Source organism: Calypte anna, chromosome Z, assembly GCF_003957555.1.
Source record: "Calypte anna isolate BGI_N300 chromosome Z, bCalAnn1_v1.p, whole genome shotgun sequence".
Lineage (NCBI taxonomy): Eukaryota > Metazoa > Chordata > Aves > Apodiformes > Trochilidae > Calypte > Calypte anna.
In genome coordinates this window covers 11,145,697-11,164,375 of record NC_044274.1, presented here as the reverse complement: position 1 = coordinate 11,164,375, position 18,679 = coordinate 11,145,697, and the positions used below count along the sequence as shown (strand labels likewise).

At 51.9% G+C, this 18,679-nt stretch overlaps 1 protein-coding gene across 1 annotated transcript; it reads left to right on the top strand.

Moving 5' to 3' along the window:
- The first annotated feature begins 14,742 nt into the window (after positions 1–14,742).
- Positions 14,743–18,208, top strand: LOC103532445. Its single transcript, XM_030467446.1, has 4 exons — positions 14,743–14,914; positions 15,732–15,974; positions 17,230–17,520; positions 17,904–18,208. Exons 1-4 carry the CDS (start codon positions 14,803–14,805, stop codon positions 18,149–18,151), a joined length of 894 nt encoding a protein of 297 aa, XP_030323306.1. The 5' UTR covers positions 14,743–14,802; the 3' UTR covers positions 18,152–18,208.
- Positions 18,209–18,679: the final 471 nt, after the last annotated feature.

The following is an 18,679-nucleotide window of genomic DNA, read 5'->3' as shown; positions in this document are numbered from 1 at the left end:
ACAGCTCAGCTGGCTCTGGCTGCCCGTGGTGGCCATCTCTGGGGCTGGCAGTGCCTCTGCCCATTCCTGCTATGCTACCATGAAGTGCCCAAGGTGCCTGGTACTCCATGCTGCTGCCTCATGTTCCCTCAGGCTCTTTCCGTCATGTCGTCCCTGCAGAGCTCCAGACCTATGAGAACTTGGATACTTACTGCATGATCCAGCAGACTCTTCTGGCAGGTGAAGGTGCAGGTAGGACATGGAGTGTCCTGCCTGTGTCCCCATACTTGGCAGGGGAGGGGTGAAGAGTGGCAGCTGTGATGTGCTGAGCTCCTCACACTGCTGAGAGCATGCAGCAGCCTCTGCCCAGGGTGTCCTTGGTCTCCACAGGTAAAGGTGGACAGGCTGGAGAGCCACTGCCCCAACCCCTACCTATCCCCGTGCCCTCAGGAGACAGTCAGAGCAGTGGGGGAGAGGAGAAGGGGTGGACATCCAAGACTGAGTGCTGACCACACTTCCCATAGCCTCTTCTCCCAGCTTCTTCACCACTGGAAGCAGGACCTCATATAGCCTGTGCTGGGTTATTGCTCCCCCTCAAATTTCCTCCCTCACCGAGCTGCAGCATCCTCTGACACAGAACAGGAACAGCCCAGGGCCTGGGACAACCTGCTTGTGCTAGCAGGGACGTGTTCTGGTATCTCTCCCAGTGCTTGGGCAAAGCCACCTCATGCCCATCCCAGTGCTTGCAAGTGTCCTTTGAGACTGAAGCAGCTTGCTGGGTCCCAGCCCCTCTTTAACCCCTCTTTACCCTCTGTAACCCCACCTCCCTCTAGAGCCTGTCCTCTGCTTGAGATAGTCCCAACCACACTGCCCTTGCAGCTCTGCTGCTGTGTCCAAACAACCAATAAATCATTCTGCCTGCCCCGAGACAGTCCCTGCCTTGTCTTGGTTTGTGCCCCCTGTATGTAAAAGCCCTATTTTGGGGGATCTTCATGGAGGAGCTGGGACCAGGCTTTCTCAACACCAGCAGCCCTGAGGAGGCACATCTGAGACCCAAGGTGCTCCCAGTGCAATGCTTTGGGTTTCAGCAGGGCTCTGGGCCACTCCAGCTTCTCTCCTGTCTCAGGACAGGTAGCTGGGTCTCATCTAGCTGGGCCTCTGTGTACCCAATCTGTGGGTACCCAGTCTGTGCCAGCCCCAGGGCTCCAGAGGAGCTTTGGTGGGAAGGGGTCTGGGTGCCAGCCTCAGCTCCTGAGGGTCTTGGCATGAGGGGGCTGAGTGATCAGGATGGGGGCAGTGGCTGGATCTGGGGAAGTGGGTTAAAATGAAGACTCTGTTAGCAAAGCTTCTCTCCCTGCAATCATCTTGCTGCCCCTACCACCATTTTGCTGGTCAATATTAAAATATTACCTTCTCTAAGCTCAAGATAAGTGTATTCCCTTGAAAAAAAAATAATCGCGTACAGCAGACTGGCAACCAGCAAGCAAAAAAAGGAGCTCTTGGAAAATCTCAGATGGGAGAGGGAAATTTACATGTATGTGTAAAAAAGGTTTGGTTACTTAGGAGCATTATAGAAATGCTGCCAGAGTATGTAGAGAGTCAACAAGAAATTCCTAGGCTCCCTTTGAACTTTTGCTAGGGAGGTGAAAGAAAACAAGAAGAGCTTCTTCAAATGGACCAGTGAGAAAGGAAAGAGTAGGGGAAAAGTGGGGTCCACTGCTAAATGAAGAGGGAGATACAGCACCAGAAGATGCACAGCTGGCAGAGTTTCTGAATGCTGTCTTTGCCTCAGTTTTACTCCTAAGAGCAGCCCTAAGGAATCCCACTCGCTGGAAGTAAGGGAATATATCTGCTGGAAGGCTCTCCACTGGTAAGTGAAGATTGGGTTAGACAGCTCTTGGATAAACTGATAATGCACAAATCCAGGGACTCTGCTGGAGTGCATCCCTGTGTGCTGAGGGAGCTGGCTGATGTTGCTGCTCAGCCCCTCTCCATCTTTTTCAGAAACCAGGGAGAATAGGAGAGGTGCCTTAGGACTGGAAGAAAGCCCATGTCACTCCAGTCTTCAAAAAGGGCAAGAAGGAAGACTGCAGCTACAGAGCAGTCAGCCTCACCTCCATCCACAGAAAGCTGATGGGGTGGCTCGTTCTGGAGGCCATGGCTAATCACTTGGAAAAAAAATCAGGAATAGCCAAAATGGATTTATTAAGGGGAAATTTTGCTGGACTAACCTGATATCCTACAAAGGCATGGGTAGATGAAGGGACAGTACTGTTTGTCATCTAACTTGACTTCAGTAAAGCTTTTGATATGGTCTCCCACAACATCCTCTTGCAAAACTCAAGTGTGGGATGGATAGATGATTGGACTATGACGCAGATTGATAACTGGCTCAACAACAGAGTTCAGAGGGTTGTGATCAGTGGCACAGTCAAGTTGGGAGCCTGTGGTGCACCTCAGGGATCAGTAATGGGTGCAGTTTTGTTCAATATCTTCACCAAGGATCAGGCACCGGTACAGATTAGGGAGCATCTTGCTGGAAAGCAGCTCCATGGAAAGTCCTAGTGGACATTAAATTCCCCATGGGTCAACAATGTGTCCTTGTAGCCAAGAGGACTATTAGCATCAGGAAAAGTGTGTCCAGCAGATCTAGGGACGTTCTGCTACCCCTCTGCTCTGCCCTGCTGAGACCACATCTGGAAAACTGAACCCAGTTTTGGGTTCCCTGGTTCAAGAGAGACAGAGATCTACTGGAGACAGTGCAAATATGAGGGTGATGAGGGGATTTGAGCATCTCCCCATGTGAAGAAAGGCTGACAGAAATGGAGCCTGGAGAAGAGAAGGCTGAGAGGAGACGCTGTGAATGTCTGTGGACATCTGAGGGGTGTGTGTCAGGAGGATGAGGCCAATCTCTTCTCAGTGGTGCCTAGTAAGGAATAAAGGGTTTCATAACAAGGGGTGTAAGGGGTGTTCCACCTCAATATGAGGAGCAGCTTTTGAGGGAGCGCAGGCACAGCCTGGCCAGGGATGCTGTGGAGTCTCCTTCCCTGGAGACTTCTGAAATCCACCTGGTTGTGATCCCTGTGGCTTGCCCAAGTTGATTCTCCTTCAGAGTGTGTGTGTGTGTGTACTCCATGACCTTTCAGTTCCCCTCCTCCCATTCCATGGTTCTATTTCCAGAGGTCCCTTCCATCCCTGACGTTCCAGGGTTCCTCAGCCCGAAGCCGCCACAATGCCCGCGCTTCCATGGTTCTGCCGCAGGTGTGAGGGCAGCTCCCGCGGGGATTGGTCAGCGCTCGTCACGTGGGCGTGACCGGCGGTGCCGATTGGACGCGTCAGTCTGCGGCTGCGGGGTGAGTAGGGAGGGGGGGGGGGGCGGTCCCCTCCGCCCGGTCCGCCCTGCCCCTAGGTACCGGTACTGGTACCGGCACCAGCAGCCGTGGCTCTGTTCAGCGGTTCAGGCGGGTTCCGCGGGGTCCGGGGTCACTCTCCCCGGGACCCGGCTGTGCGGGCCGCCGTGCCCCGAGAGAGCTGCCATGGCCGTGGCAGGTGCAGCCCCGGCCGGGGGTTCTGCCCAGCGCTGCTGGGCTGTGTGCCGGTCCGGAAGGTGGGGTGCTGGGCTTCCCCTCCAGCTCTGTTCCCACCAGCCTGGGGAGTGAGGAGAGAAACCCGGGGGTGGGCAGTGGTGGAGGGACCTGTGCCTCCAGGGCTGACTGTTTTCTTTCTTTCTCTTTTTCTTCCCCTTCCTACTTTCCTCTCCCCTCCTCTCCACTCCCCTCTTTCCTCTCCTTTCCTCCTTCTCCTCTTCCCTCTCCTCTTCCCTCTCCTCTTCCCTCTTCTCTTCCCTCTCCTCTCTTCCCTCTCCTTTCCTCCTTCTCCTCCTCCTTCTCCTTCTCCCTCTCCTCCTCCCTCTCCTCTTCCCTCTCCTCTCCTTTTCCCTCTTCTCTTTCCTCTCCTCCCTCCCCCTCCCCTCTCTCTCCCCCTCTCTCTCCCCCTCTCTCTCCCCCTCTCTCTCCCCCTCTCTCTCCCCCTCTCTCTCCCCCTCTCTCTCCCCCTCCCCCTCCCTCTCCCCTCCTCCTCCTCCTCTCCCTCTCCCTCTCCCTCTCCCTCTCCCTCTCCCTCTCCCTCTCCCTCTCCTCTCCCTCTCCCTCTCCCTCTCCCTCTCCCTCTCCCTCTCCCTCTCCCTCTCCCTCTCCCTCTCCCTCCCCCTCTCCCTCCCCCTCTCCCTCCCCCTCCCCCTCCCCCTCCCCCTCTCCCTCTCCCTCTCCTCTCCTCTCTTTCTTCTCCGCTCTCCTCTCCCCTCCTCTCCATGACTGCAGCAAGCACTACAGGAACGAGCATTTGGCAATTGATTGCAAAACTCCAGAAGAGTAAGAGAGATCCAGTATACTGGGATCCCTAGCCACCAATCCAGTCATGGCAAAACCTCGCAGGATACCACTAATAACTCTCCCAGCATCACTGTCTGACACCTCTAGCAAAATATTGCAAAAGCAAGAACACAGTTTTCAGGATAAAAAAACAATTAGAATCAACATACATCTTTTTGAACCTGATGAAAAACACTGTCCGGAGTTTTTCTACCCAGACCTTGTGGAGAGTGCCCAGGTAAAAGTTGAAGGTATTTCATCAGAAGATAAAGGAAGTGTTGTTGTTGTCATGGCCTGTGGGGAACCAATGTTGTACCTGAAGGTTTCCCAGGCTTTTCAATCTTGCTGTTTCAGTGTTGTGTTGAGAGCTGTCTGTGTGTTGCTGTGAGGGGCTGAGAGGGGGAATGCAGCTGGTCAAGAATCCTGCTGGCAGGAGAGCTGGCATCCAGGCAGGGGATCTTGTGGTCCTACCCCACTGTCTCCCTCTGCCTTTGCTGGAATTTCCTGTTGGAAAAGTGAGGTGCTGGTGGCAAGAGAGTGGGATGGAATGCACCTTCAGTTCGGTGCTTGGCCTCATGTCCTGTGGGGTGGTTGTGGGGCTTCCAGGTGTTCCTGATGGTTCTGTTTGCCTGTTTGAAGCTATTTCTCAGGCTTGTGATAAACACGAACTCGTGTAGCTTCTGAGCTTTGTCTTGGGGTGGTTTTCTGTGAGAGGAAAGGTGATTGCATTTAATGCAGGGGGTTTGGGTGGCAGCATGACAGGATTGATTCAGATGGTTTTGCCTCCTTCTACAGAATGAAGACTCTGCTGATCATCTTAATCGTAATGAAAAGGGAGAAGTGGAGGTTCATGCAAAGATATCTGAAGGAAAACATGTATGTCTTTGTTCTTTCTGTTGTGTTGTCCCTCAGAATAGGTGATGCTGTTCAGCTCTCAGCCAGTGAGCACTGGCTTGGTTATGCTGTACCAGGGCTGTCCCCATGGCAGCATGAGCATCCTGTCCATCTGTTGTCATTTAGGGTTGTAGGAAACGTAGAAGGGAAGACATGTGGAGTCTGTCAGACCTGGGGCATGGATACAATGAATCCGACTCATTCATTGACGACTCTGATGCAGTGAGTACCAGGGAAGGTGTGAGGGAGGGTCATGGCAGCTGCCTGAGAGGGGCTGAGCCAGTCCCTGGGGAGAACATGAGCTGGGGTCAAGGCAGGAGTGTGCCATGCTGAGGAACAGGAGCTCCTGGGGCAACTGTGCTTCAGGAGAGTGCTGGTGAGCAGGCTTGTCCCCAGCCCCCTCTGTGCAGGGGAACACAAGTCCAACCCCTCCTCTGAGCAGCTCAGCTACAGAATACAAGTCACAAAGCTCAAAGGATCCAGAGGTTGTTCTGTTCTTTCCAGTATGATCCAGTTCTTCCACCTTCGCTTACCACCAAGTATGGGGGATTTTACATCAACACTGGTCCCCTGGAATTTCGTCCAGCCTCTGATGCTGAAGAGGACAGCATGGAAGAGAAGTGTCCCAAGGTCAGCAAGGTGGCCTGCTCGATTCCTTCGTCTGTTGCAGCCTGGAGCTTTTGCTACATGCAAAGTGTGCTGACGTTTGAAGTGCGGAGCATCTCGAGTGCAAGAGCTTGATGTGCTGGGACTGAATGTGCCAGTATGGTGGTGACAGCTGTCTGGGGGTTGAGTGAATGTGTCCATTGGAAGAGGGCCCAGAGGGGCTCAGTGGAAGGGGCCAGGTCCAATTCCCTGTGGAGGAGACTCTTTGAGACTTGTTTTTAACCCTCTGCAGAAGTGCAAGTCTGTAGATGGAGCAGAAAAGCTTAAGCAGAAGAGGAAGAAGGATCAGGCAAAGAAACCCCAAAAGCCCAAGATTGCAACATCTGGGTAAGGAGGGGAGGGAATGCTCGCTGCTCAGCACCTTTTGCCATTTGTTAGGCTGCAGTAGTACCTGTGTCACTGGAAGTAGCTTGTGCTGCCTAAACAGCAGGAGGTGAAGCCCTGCTGCTTCCCAAGTGGGAGAGAAAAAGCAGCTGATGCTGAGGGAAGGGGCAGAGCTCCCCTGCAAGAGTGTCCAAGCTGAGATGGGCAGAGCAAGCAGGTGAGGAACCCGTGTGGGAGTCTTTCTGCATGCCTGCAGGCTGAGGTTGCAGAGCATTGAAGGGCTTGGCCTTGGGATGGTTGGAGCAGGGGCCAGAGGTGCAGAGCTGGTCACTCTGTGTAGGGCAGCTTCACTGTAGACCTTAAGAGTGGATCCAATCCTCCCATCTAGTGTTCAGGGCAGTGGAGAGGCAGAGCAGGGCAGAGAAGCAGTGTGTGTCTTTCAGGTCTCCCTGGTTTCCAGAAGAGGGGTGTAGTTTCCTCTGCTCAAGTAGAACCTGCTGTAGGGAAGTTTGTGTGAACACTCTCCTGCTGCCTGTCATTCCCAGCCACTGTTTCCTGGGCAACAAGTATTAACCATGGCAATGGAGGCATGGGACAAATGCCTTCAGAAACCTTGTGGAATAAGAGGGAAGGGGAAGGTGAACTTGCAGTTGGGTAAGGCAAAGATACTAAAGCAAGAGAGAGATGACTGAATGGAAATGCCTTGTGTCCTTCAGGGAACAGACACTTCTGTGTCAGGACTCCAGTCTGACCCTTAACTCTCAGCTTTGACCTTAGGATCAGAGGATATCTCCATCTGGAAGGGACCTGTAGGGATCCTCAAGTCTACTTCCCCGCTCCTCACAGAACAACCCAAACCTAAAGCAAATGAGGAAGAGCCTCCTTTTCCCAGGGGCTCCTTGACCTCTATCAGGCTTGGTGCTGTGACTCTGTCCCTGGGGACCCTGTTCCAGTGAGTGACCACCCTCTCGGTGAAGAACCTTCTCATGTTCAGCTTGAACTTTCCCTGACACAGCTTCGTTCCATTTCCACGTGTCCTGTCTCTGGTTGCCAGAGAGAGGAGATCAGCACCTCCCTCTCTGCTGCCCCCCTTGGGGAGGGTGTAGACATCCATGAGGTCAGCCCTCAGTGATGAGGTCACCTCTGTGATGAGATCACCCCTCAGCCTCCTCATCTCCAAACTAAACGAGGAGCAAGACCTCAAGAGGCTGTAGAATGTATTTCCTGGTGGAACTGATTAAGGGCTGGGACCTTTCAGGAACTTGGTGCATATGGCTGAAGCGAACTGGCATGAAGGAATCCTCATCTCTTTCATTTCATGATGACTTAATTTCTGTTCCCTTTCTGTCCTCGTTTTTTCTTTTTTTTTTCTTTCTTTTTTTTTTTTTTTTTTTTACAGTTTTATGATGTTTAAGAAGAAGAAGAAGCAGAAGTAGTAATAGAAGAATAATCTGTTGTTCTAAGTTTCAAGCTGTTGAAGAAATAGAACTAGTAGAAGTAGAGAAGTAGTCTGTTCATGGTTTCAAGATGTTGAAGAAATAGAAGAAGAATAGTGTGTTGTTCTTAGTTTCAAGAAGATGTTGAAGACGTTTTAGAAGAACCCCCATTCCTCCCACAAGACATGCCAGACCCCTGCCCATCAGCTGCCTGGAAGAACTGCAGCAGACCACAACCCTTTGGTTTCTTTTTTGACTTTTTCTAAAACCAGATTAAAATACAGAGCTGACGGAAGGGAGTTGAGTGTGTTGATTCTCCTGTGTAAAGAACTGTCCTGTGGCTTGGCTTGTAATTTGTCCCTCTCTCCCTGGTGGCCCCAGAGGTTCATTCGTGTTGCTTCGAGAAGCTGTGCCTGGTTCCAGCTCAACTCTGTGTTTGTCTTGTTCTTCAGCAGAAGAGCCAGAAGCTGAACAGCCAGGTCTGCTCAGGGGTGTATTTCTTCCCCTGCAGTAAGGACACTCTGGTCAAGCAAGCCCAGAAGCTGTATGAGCAGGTGAGTGACAGCATAGATTACCCCCTGTGCTGCCTGCACATTACCCCTGGTCTCCAGAGCATGGCTCGTGGTTGTCTCCCTACCATGGTGGTGTCCTGCAGCCAGCAGGATTTCAGGCACCCTATCTAGTGGAGTGGGTTCAGAAAGGGTCAGGCCTTGAGCTTCCAGATTGGAGTGTGTAGGCTGGATGATGCTGTGTGGCACCTGAGACAGTTGTGTGGTTGTCCTAGGGTGGCTACTTGAGGGAACCTCTGCTAAAGGAAGCCATTGGAAGGGCCATGAGGCCAGAGCAGATGGTCAAGTACCAGGAGGAATGCCAAGCTCACCTTCAGGCCCAGTTTGCCCAATAAGCTCCTTGTGTGCTTGTTGCACATCTGCAGCTCTTCTCAGCAGCTCCCTGGAACCTGTCAGCTGCTCTTAGAAAGCTCTGGCTGATATTCTCCTGGCACAGAAATCAAGTGCAAAATACAAGCACTGTTCTGTGGCAGGATGGTGCTGCATCCCACCTGGTGGGCAAGCCAGGGAGATTCAGACTGGGCTCCTTCACAGGGAGGACTCGAGGTGCATTTACATCCATTCCTTCTCTCAAGTCTGTCCCTCCTAGGGAGGACTGTAGTGGCACAGGTAAGTTAAACCTCTCCTAGTTAGTCTCTTTTAACCACCCAGCTGGGGAAATGAACCTCTGGAATTCTCTGTGTGGTACTCGAAGAATCACAGAAAGTTAGGGATCTGGAAAGATCACTGAGTCCAACCCCCCTGCTATAGCAGAGTCACCTACAGAAGGTCATGCAGGAACACATCCAGGTTGGTTTTGAATGTCTTCAGAGAAGAAGACTCCACAACCTCCCTGGGCAGCCTGTGCCAGTGATCTGTCACCCTGGTAAAATAAAATCTCGTGTTTATATGGAACCTCCTATGCTCAAGCTTGTGTCTGTTGCCTCTTGTCCTATCACTGCACATACCTGAGAAGAGCCTGGCTCCATCCTCCTGGCTCTCTCCCTTTACGTATTCATAAACATTAATGAAGTTGCCCCTCATTCTCCTCTCTCCAAGCTGAAGAGTCCCAGCTCCCTCAGTCTTTCCTCATAAGGGAGATGTTCCACTCCCTCAGTCATCTTGGTCACTCTGTGCTGGACTCTTTCAAGCAGTTCCTGGTCCTTCTGGAACTGAGGGGCCAGAACTGGACACAGTATTCCAGATGCAGCCTCACCAGGGCAGAGTAGAGGGGGAGGAGAACCTCCCTCAATCTACTAACCACTGCCTTCCTAATGCACCCCAGGATGCCATTGGCCTTCTTTGGCCACCAGGGCACATTGGTCACATCAGGGTCATCCTTCCATCCACCAGTCTTCCAGGTCCTTTTGCCCTTCACTGCTCTCCAGCATCTCTGTCCCCAACCTATGCTGGTACTTGGGGTTATTCCTACCCAGATGCAAGACTCTACACTTGCCCTTGTTGTAATTCATTATTTTTTCCCCTGCCCAACTCTCCAGCCTGTCCAGGTCCCTCTGAATGGCAGCACAGCCTTCTGGGGTGTCAGCCACTCCTCCCAGCCTTGTGTCATCAGCAGCCTTGCTGAGAAGACTCTGTCCCATCAAGGTCATTGATAAAGGTGTGGAGCATGACTGGACCCAGCAATGCTTCTTGAGGGACTCCACGAGTCATTGGTCTCCAGCTGAACTCTGCACCACTGATCACCACTCTTTGGGCTCTATTGTGTAGCCAGTTCTTAATCCATCTCACTGCAGATTCTTCTATCCCATGTTTCCTGAGCTTGCTCATGAGGATATTATTGAAGACTGTGTCAAAAGCCTTGATAAGGTCAAGGTAGGCTACATCCACTGCATCTACCCATTCATATGGGTACATATCTGTACATTGGGATATAAGCATTTCAGAGAGGGAGTTTTCACTTTTGGTATTTGACCATTCCCAGACACTTTCATGGCTAATACCCTATTAGTGAGCCCTGTGGCTTTGTTGTCCCAGTGTATATCACTATTTCTCACCTTGAATGGGGTAGCAGATTGAAGGCCATCCTTAAGCTCATCTCTAGTGAGCCTGGTTTTATCCCCTTCCCCTTCCAAGCCTAGTTTAAAGCCTCTCAATGAGGGCTGCTAACTCCTGTGAGAAGATCCTTTTCCCACAGTGAGGTAGGTGTACCCCAGCTCTTTCCAGCAGACTCAGTGAGGCACATCCTGCTGCATGGCCAAAGAACCCAAAGCTCTGCCAATGACACCAGTTCCTGAGCCATGAATTAACCTGTTGACTCTTCCTGTTACTTCCCTCATCCATCTCCATCATTACAGGGATGGAGGAGAACACAACTTGAGCACTGGATCCTCTAACAAGTTTCCCCAGAGGCCTGAAATCTCTCTTCATTCCTTTTGTTGACTTTGATACCGCATCATCGCTACCCATCTGGAAGACCAAAAAGGACCAAAAGTGGGTGTTAGTCTGAAGGCCTTACCAGGGTGGGAAGTTTACTTGTGAAGTCCTTTACCCTGGCCCCTGGGAGGCAGCAGACTTCCCTATGAAGTGGGTCTGGTCTACATATTGGGCCCTCTACACCACTCAGGAGGGAGTCACCTACTACAGTGAACCCATCAATTTTTCTTATCAGGGTCAGTTCTGATGCCAGCCTGAGGTGAGTCAGCCTTGGTGGTGCTTCTGGCCTTTGTGAGCCCTCAACCTTGCTCACAACCAGATCCTCCCGCAGAGCCCCATACCTGTTCTTCAAGGGCACTGCAGGTAATGCACTTCTTAAAAGAAAAACCTTGCTCTTGTTTTGTTTTGTTTTGTTTTGTTTTGTTTTGTTTTGTTTTGTTGGGGGTTTTTTGTTTGTTTGTTTGTTTGTTTGTTTTTTTCCACCTGGCAGTGACCTGTTCTCCCTGACCCTCCTCCTGGGCGCTTGCTGATGAGAGGATGTGGGATCCTCTGCTCCACTGAGGGTTACCTCCTGTTTTGTTTCTGGAGAAATCATTTGGTGAAAGTAATCAATTTCCCTCTCACTCTTCCCGATGTTTCTCAGCCTCCTCACCTCTCCCCTGAGCTCCATCACTCCATCTTGGAGCTTTGCCCCCCCGGCTGAGCAGGTCACCAACCTGCTCACACCACACACATAGTCAGAGATGCCTCCTGTTGGCAGGGAAAGGCTGTGGCATTCCTCACAGTCTGTGGCCTGGGTACCAGTATCCATTTGGGTGGGTGATGGGAGCACAGTCTTCTTCCTCCAAGGAGCCACCATCAGTCTTGGGGTAAATCACAGCTCCTCAGCACCCTGCTGCTCACCAACTGACCCATGCAAGCTGCCATGCCATGCCTCACGGATGTGCCACAACCCTGTCTGCCTGCTCCTGTTTGCCTGCTCCTGTTTGTTGTGCTCCACGCTGCTCGTGCTCCTCAGGGGTATTTCAATCTCCCACGTGGCTCCTGGCCGTGCCTCTTCCATGCCTTACTCTTAACCTCAGCCCCATCTTAATGCACCAGAGATGGCAGAGCCTCTTAAGGCCCTGTTCATCACTCTCCTGCATCCACTGGCTAGCATCTTCTGCAAAACATCATGCAGAGAACATCCAAGACATAGATACAGCTGAAAAGATAGTTAGGATCAATTAAATCTCTTTGAACCCAACGACAGCCATGGTCCAGAGTTTTTCTAACAAGAGCTAGTGGAGAGTTCTAAGGTTAAGGGTGGTTCCTCAGAAGATGAAGTGTTACCATGGTCTCTGGAGAACCAGTGTTGTACCTGAAGGTTTCCCAGGCTTCTCAGTCTTGCTCTCTCAGTGTTGTGCTGGGACCTGGCTGTGTCTTGCTGTGAGGGGGAAGGAGGGTTGCAAGAGGCATAGAACCCTGCTCAGGACTTGATGGAGATGGGTATGGGTACAAAATCCTCCAGATGAGACCCTGAATCACATGCAATTCTGGCAGTGGAAGCAGTGGAGGCTCTTGGTGTGCTGAGGGGAATGGGGATGAATAGAAATGTCCCCAACCTTGCCACCTGAGGGATGCCACAGGTGTGAGGGTGGCTCCGGTGGGGATTGATCTGCCCTGGTCATGGGGGTCTGGCTGGTGGCACTGGTTGATCATGAGGCTCCCATTCCCCCATTGGGGCTGTGGCTCCCTCCAGGGGCTCAGCTGTCCCAGGGCTCCCCATAGCCCTGCCCCATGGGAATCACCCTGGGGGGTGAGGAGAGAGACCCAGGGGTGGTCAGAAAAGACAGAGTGGTGAGCAGCCAGGGGTTGAGGGACTTCTGCCTCCAGGGCTGACTTCTAGCTTGATTTCTTTCCCTTTAATGACTGCAGCAAGTACTAGGAACAGAGGCATTAAGTACCTCAACTTTTTCCCCATCCCTTGTAACTGTCTCTCCCCCTGTACCCAACCTGTACCCCCTGTACCCCCTGTACCTCCAAGATGGAGATTCATCTTAATCCTCCTTTTGTTGCTAATGTATTTATAGAAGCATTTCTTGGTATCTTCCACAGCTGAAGCCAGATGAATTTCACGATGGGCTTTGGCCCCTCTAATTTTCTCCTTGCATAGCCTCACAACATGTTTCATTCCTGAGTGGCCTTGCCCCTTCTTCCAATGGCCATAAACTTTCCTTTTTTCCCTAAGTTTCAGCCAGGTCTCTCTACACAGCCAGACTGGTGTTCTTCCTCTCTGGTTCATCTTTCAGCACATAGCAGTGTCCTGCTCCTGCACCTTTAAAAAGTCCAAAGTGGCAGTTCTGATTACCTCCTTCCTGACTTCTCCAATAAAGATCTCTGTCATTTTGTGATTTCTTTAGTCAAGATGGCCCTCAAGCATCACTTCCTCCATCTCTGTTGACAAAGAGTGGGTGCAGCAGAGCACCTTCCCCAGATGGCTACCTTGCCAGCTATTTCAGCTTCTTCAGGAAGTTATCCTTCCCCCACACCAGGAACCTCTGAGATTGTTCCCTCTCTGCTGTGTTCTATTTCCAGTCCAGGAGGAGAACACAGGCCAGTGATCCAGGGTTCTCTCAGATGCCTGTAGAGTATTTTCTTTGTCTCTTCATCCTGACTGGGTCATCTATAACAGACCTCCACCATCATGTCTGCCTTGCTGGCCTTCTTCCTGATTCCTCCCATAAACACTCAACCCTATTGTCACTGTCATTAAGCTCTAGGCATTCATAGCACTCCCTAACATACAGGGCCACCTCACTGACTTTTCTTCCTTGATGAAGCTTCTGATGATCTGGTGTCTGACTTCCTGGGCTTTTTTATGCCAAGCTGGTGTGGGATGTACTTTGTACAGCTGCTAACACAGGGCTGTTGTGGTCTTTTCCTTCAGTGTCATCCCTGTTCCCTGAAAAACCTCTGGTTCTTTCTGTGACCTGTTCTGATGCTCTGTTGACTTCACCAGGACAATTTGTGACTCCTTCTGTCTAGAACTGCAGTTTGTTCTTCAGCTTCCTACTGAGGATGCTCAAGCAATGATGTGTAGCAGTCACTGTGTCCCACCCATCTCACTTTGCTGCTTCTGCTTCCTGTTATGCTTGATTCCCATGAATCTTTTTAAGATTTATCATCCTACTGAGGGATGTTGGTGGTCAGTGCATCCTGGAGGCTGTGGATCAGCCCAAAATCTCTGCTTGAAGAGGGGCACCTTGCTGGAAGATGGGACAGTTGACCACTCTCTTCCTCAGATGTTTTTTTAAACCTGGGCTGACCTGCATAGGCCATTGAAGACATGTTTTGACAGCCCCCCATATGAGCTGCTTGTCCATGATAGCAGTACCTGCATCTGGTCCCTGACAGCAAAACATCTTCCCATGGGCTCTGGTGGTGTGACCTGCATGGCTGATGGACCTGTCTTGGGTGGGTATGGGGCAGCAAGGGGAGGAGGGAGCTTAACGCCATGTGGCTGCTGCTGGTTGAGAAAGGGGAACATGCAGGGTTGGGATATGGGGAAACAGAAGGTTGGGTTGTGCTCCTGCCATCTCTGGGGTTGTCCTGCTGCTCCCCACTCCCTGTCCTCTTGCCCAGTCAGGCCCTGGGTTCTCAGCCTCGTGGCTCTGCCTGCTCTGCCTGGACTACCAATGAAGTTTTGTCGTTTGGAGAGGTCTGCCAGTCCCTCCAGCTCCTGACTGGTCCCTCCACTGCCCTCCCAGGGTCACATTCCTGTGGTTGCTGAGCCAGCTGCAGTACACGGAGGGGAGGCCATGAGCAGAGCTGCTGTGGCCTAGAGCTGTGGCTGCAGTGACCCATCCCAACTCTCCCACCTGTGCAGTGGCACTGGGAAGCACATGGATATTGCCTCAGAATCAGAATTACTTCTTGAATGTGCTCTGGTAATGAGGAGGGGCTTGGGGGGAAACTCTGGATTCTTGGTGACAGGGGATGCTCCTGGGGAAAAAAGGCAGCAAAAGGCAACAGTACTGACACAGATGGGTGGTACCCTCCAAAAGAGGGAAAGAGGAAGCCGCGTGACATTTCCCCATATATCTGTTTCTGTCCTGTGGTTGCAAGTCTTGCAGTCAGTTGTGGATGCCCAGGCTCAGAGGCAGTGAGTGGGGTTGAGATTTCTGTCCTGCCTGGGGACTTCATGTTAGGATGGCTGGAAAGTTGCTGGCTCTGAGCATTGTTCTGGTGATTGTATCTCTGTTGACTGCACAGGGCCAGGAAGAACCTGATCTGAATATCCAAATACTGCCCTCAGACACAGGTAAGAGGGGGCTCCTGCTCTCCATTGGAGAGATTCTGCTCTTTCTCCCCCCGACAAGTTTGATTTTCATCTTGAGTGCCTGCAGCCCTGGGTTGGATCTGTGGGGAACCCCTGAGTGCTGTGCCAGCTGGGTCACCTCTCTCTCTGGTCAGGAGCTTCTGTTGGTGTGGGTGCCCTGAGGCTGCTGTGGGGAAGGTGGGATTGGGCTGCATGGTGGGGGAGGTGTCCTGCCCTACACTGAGTCAGTTTTGACAACTGTGCCCTGGAGGCTGCAGGCATGAAACGGACATGAATTTGTGTGTTGGGGATCAGAGGAAGGGTCTTCTGGGAGCAGGGCTATCACTTTTTGTACAGATCCCATCCTCAGATGTGGCTGAGAGACATTGTGCCTTCTCAGCCCAGAGGATGATGAAGGTGATGTAGAAGGCATGTATAGGAGGACACAGGGCATATGGCGGGGAAAAGGGTCAGATGGTGTGGTTAAGCATGGGATGTGGCTTCAGAAAGCATTGCTCTCCTCCCTTGTCCCACTTCATGGTGGGATGAAGAAGGAGAAGAATAGCCAAGGCACCTACTGAGCCAGCACAGAAGTGTAACAGGGGAATCTCTGATCACTGGTGAGTCATGAATAGAGACACATACAGCTCAGCAGGGCTGGTTGTGCTGTGACCCATCCTGTGAGTGACATGTGGGTGACATGTCTGAATGAGTAACTGGAGGGGTTTTCCTAGTACAGGAGTTATTTCTGTCCCACCATCCACCTCTGCTGCACCTCATCACCTCCCAGTACAACTAACACCCACTTCACTTCTGCCAGGCACATGCAAAAGGCCCTGGTGGGACACAAGACTCCAGCTGACACCAGACCAGGAATATTACGAGAAAAATAAAGAAGTGATGCTGAGCTGCACTGAAGGTTTCCAGCCAACCTTCACCCATGTCAAATGTGGGAGTGAAGTCCAGTCCATTAGCCACGGAAAACCTGTGTACAGAGAAGTTTGGCTTGGAAGGGACAGCAGAGGTGTCTGGATCCGGATTCGGTCCATAGTGGAGTGCATTGGTGAGAGAAGCATGGGGTCTCTTGGGTCTCCTGGCTGCCCTGCTGAGCCCTTCCTGAGCAGAACAAGGCAGGCTGTGCATGCACAGGAGGCTTTGGGCTCTCTGCCTGCCTGGGGAAATTGCAGGTGCTGCTGAAGGCAGTGTCGAGGCAACGCCTGAGCCTGCCTGAGCTCAGCCTGAGATTCATCACTACGTGGGAGGGTCTTGCTCCCACCTTAGCATGTGGACACTAAGGGTGTCCCTGAGGGCTTCTGGCAAGAGCATGGGCATAAAGGAGAGAAGCATGGGTGAGCTATGTGTGGTTTAGTTTGCAGTGTCCGTAGAATCTCTTTTGGGGCAGAGGGATCAGAGAGCTCAGACCATGCAGCTGTGAGTGAATACCACAGCTTGCTCCCTGTAGGCACGTCCTCCCCAGGCTCTCTGTCATGGGAGCACAGGTTTGGTGCCATCTTACCACAACTTGAGGCACTAAGGTGCCCCCCAAGAGAGAACAGTGTTATAGTGGGCTGGTTTGAAAACCCAGTGAGAGATCCCTGAAATTTTGAAAACAACAATCTTCTGCTTTTTCCCAGCATATTGACTGCTTACCTTCAGGTTTTCACAACTTGTCCTTTTGGGTGCTTTGCTGACGTCCTGTGGTAATTTCCTGAGGCCTGAGGTAGCCCTGGCTTCATAGGTGATGCTGTGAAGTACAAGGGACAAATGCTGGTTCAACAGTCACTGTGGAAGTTTTGTGCATAGTATGAGTCCCGCTTGGGTGGCCCCAGTCCCTTGCACTCCTGGTCCTCCTGGCTGTTCCTGGAAGGCCTGGGAGAAGCCATGTGGGGCCATTTTTCTTCTCATCCCCTTCCTGGTAATGAGGTGTGGGAGAGCTACTCCATATGGTGTTCTAGAGCTCAATTTCTGACTATATATATTGTCATGAAAAATGAACCTTTCTTCTGGGAAGTATGCAGAGCAGGAAAGGTGTAGGTCTTTCTAAGAGCTGCATCTGTAAAGGTTCTGGGACCCACAGACACCTCAGTTTTGATTTGGTGGGGGAAAATGCCATGAGCAATAGTAGTCCCCACGTTCACCCACATTCATTCCTAACCAGTGTCCTGCTCCCCTACCAGGGAGCTGGAATGCCCAGTTTCACCCTTTGGCTTCTCCTCACTGCTGGCTGGGTGGGGCACAGGGCTGTCTGACCAGAGCAACATCTCATTGCTGCAAAGGGAAGGAAAGGGAGTGACTCTTTTGCAATGCTTCCTTCACAGACATCTTTCAGGTTGTTCCTGGGACCTTGGAGATTTCCAGCACCAGCATCAAACTGAACTGGACCTGCAGACTCCCTGACACCTGCAAACACATGGAGGCAAAGTGTCGGCTGGAAGAGTCTTCCTCCCCTCCATGTGAGGCTGAGAAAGTGAAAGGAGTGGAGATACTACACGGCCAGGAGGGAACATTTACCTGCCCCCCTCTGCAGCCCTTCACTACATACAGTGTCACCATCTCCCTGCCACCTAACACAACCCTGTACTCGTGGTTGGTCAGGACTGAGGAAACAGGTTTGTGCACAGGAGTATAGGAGAGAAGAGACAATCCTGGGCTGTGTCACAGGTAGAGGAGATGGATAAGTGTCTCCTTTGCCCAGCAGGTCAGCCTGATCACCTGCTCCCTGCAATGAAGGTCCTGGGACTGAGTCTATTGGAAGCCTGTAGGGCTTTGGGGAAGGGGTTGTGCAGGCACTGGAGCCTATTCAACTCTCCTCTTCCTCACCACACCATTGCTGCTTCTGCTGCTGCTGTTGCAGATGTAACCTTTGTGAGGGACAAAACCTTGGAGGGTCCCTTTGCAGCCTGTTCACTGGTCCAAGAGCTGCCTGCATCCTGCTTTGGGCACACCCTTCTCTGCTGACACCTTGCATGACCCTGTTTTCCTGTACTTCCAGTGCCAGACAAACCAGAGAGCTTGTGGCTGGATCCCAGCAGGGGGTCCATCAGGTGGAAGGCACTGTCCTCCTGCAAAGGGGAGATCATCGGATACCAGGTACCTGGGACCCAGGGACCCCCTGCAGGCCCCCCTACCCTGTCAGGTGCCTGTGCCCTGTGCTCTCTGCCTGAAGCCTGGGGCAGTGGGGGAGGGAAAGCCATGATGACCTCCTGTTCCCAGCCAGCCAGAGTGAATATCTGGCTGTGATGAACGTGAACATTTTCTCTCTCACCCTTGACATTCCCTGTGCTGTGGAGCTGCTGAGAGAGGTGGTGGGTGCTCCCTGCTTTCTGGGTTTCCTTCCCACATCTGCTCATTGTGGGGTTTGGAAGAATTTGTGGCTGCTTTTGCAGCACTTTGTGTGCTGGGGTGGCCTCCCAGGGTTTCCTGTGCCTCTTCTGTGCCTCTTCCTGCCACAGAAAAGCCTGTGGTTTGTGTCGTCCTCTAAAACCTTGACTTCTTCTGGGACAGTTGCACCATTCTTTTCAGATTTCCTCAGTGTATGGCTACAATCACCAGTCTCTGTGGATTTGGGGCTTTACTCACCATGTTGTCCTGCTTCCTAGCACTGAGTTGAGTGAGACCATTATTGGTGTGCCACATGCCCTCTGAGAGGAAAGATTGCCACACAGTATTACAGGGACTCAGACACATTGTTTTTTCATGCTCCCCTTATCTCTTTCCTTAAGAAACTGGCAAGCAGCACCCCTGATGACACTGCCTGTGGGTCTACTC